Source organism: Penaeus monodon, chromosome 34, assembly GCF_015228065.2.
Source record: "Penaeus monodon isolate SGIC_2016 chromosome 34, NSTDA_Pmon_1, whole genome shotgun sequence".
Taxonomy (NCBI): Eukaryota; Metazoa; Arthropoda; class Malacostraca; order Decapoda; family Penaeidae; genus Penaeus; species Penaeus monodon.
Genome location: NC_051419.1, coordinates 34,212,971 through 34,213,868, shown reverse-complemented (window position 1 = coordinate 34,213,868; position 898 = coordinate 34,212,971). Strand labels below are relative to the sequence as shown.

At 44.1% G+C, this 898-nt stretch overlaps 1 protein-coding gene across 2 annotated transcripts in view; it reads left to right on the top strand.

Moving 5' to 3' along the window:
• Positions 1-684, top strand: part of LOC119594771 (chymotrypsin BII-like) — a 2,628-nt gene extending 1,944 nt beyond the window's left edge. For both annotated transcript variants that reach the window (XM_037943863.1, XM_037943864.1), the window contains 2 exons: positions 111-238; positions 390-684. In XM_037943863.1, the coding sequence (XP_037799791.1) occupies positions 111-238; positions 390-545 (284 nt within the window). In that variant the 3' untranslated portion in view covers positions 546-684. The remainder of the gene's footprint in view (positions 1-110; positions 239-389) is intronic.
• The last annotated feature ends 214 nt before the right edge of the window (positions 685-898 follow it).

The following is an 898-nucleotide window of genomic DNA, read 5'->3' as shown; positions in this document are numbered from 1 at the left end:
GCGGGAACGTACGTGCCCTCTTATCATTTTTGCTCCTTATGGTTTACACAAAAGGCTTAACGCGGCTCAGATGATATAATGAACTCTTTTCGTGTCCTTGTACTCGGCAGGCGCAAACGATATCCCCCCCGGCGTCCTCCATCAAGCAGACGTTCTTATCCTGTCCAAAGATGAGTGCGACGCCGTGTATGGAGTGGTCGGCGTTATCTGCACTGGTGGCGGGAAGGGCACTTGCACCGTGAGTAAAACCAAAATGTCATTGCTGACAAGACGTATAATAGACTCATAATGTCTTATTAAATTAAATCTAATAAGCATATATTTAAGGATTACGTAACTTCTGCTGCCATGATAGAGGGAATCTAATGGGTATACGTGGTATTTTTAAGGGTGACTCCGGCGGCCCCCTCAACCTGGACGGCGTGACCTACGGCATCGCCTCCTTCGGTTCCTCCGCCGGATGTAAGGCTGGCTACCCCGACGCCTTCACCCGCGTCCACTACTTCCTGGATTGGATCGAACAGAAGACCGGCGTCACTCCTTGAACGGCCTAGTCCTCCTTTTTTTTCTCTCTCTCTTTTTTTTAGACCATGTGCAGGCGTTGTGAAGAAATTTAAAAAAAATATTAAGGATTGGTGCTATTAATAGTTGATATTCTAATTGATTAAAGCCTGTTGTTACGAACTGAGACTGCAGTTAATTAAATCCAGTGTTACTAAGATCTGGATTTGTAACTGACTCGATTTGAAGTATTTTGATTGATATAGGACTGATGTGTGATCTAAGAGTACGGGATCGTATTTTTTATGATCAAGCCACTTTCGTGTACGTGTTAATATTACACAAACAGAAGGCACTTTCTCAGCAGTATTCTCGCACATGAACCACATTATTACAC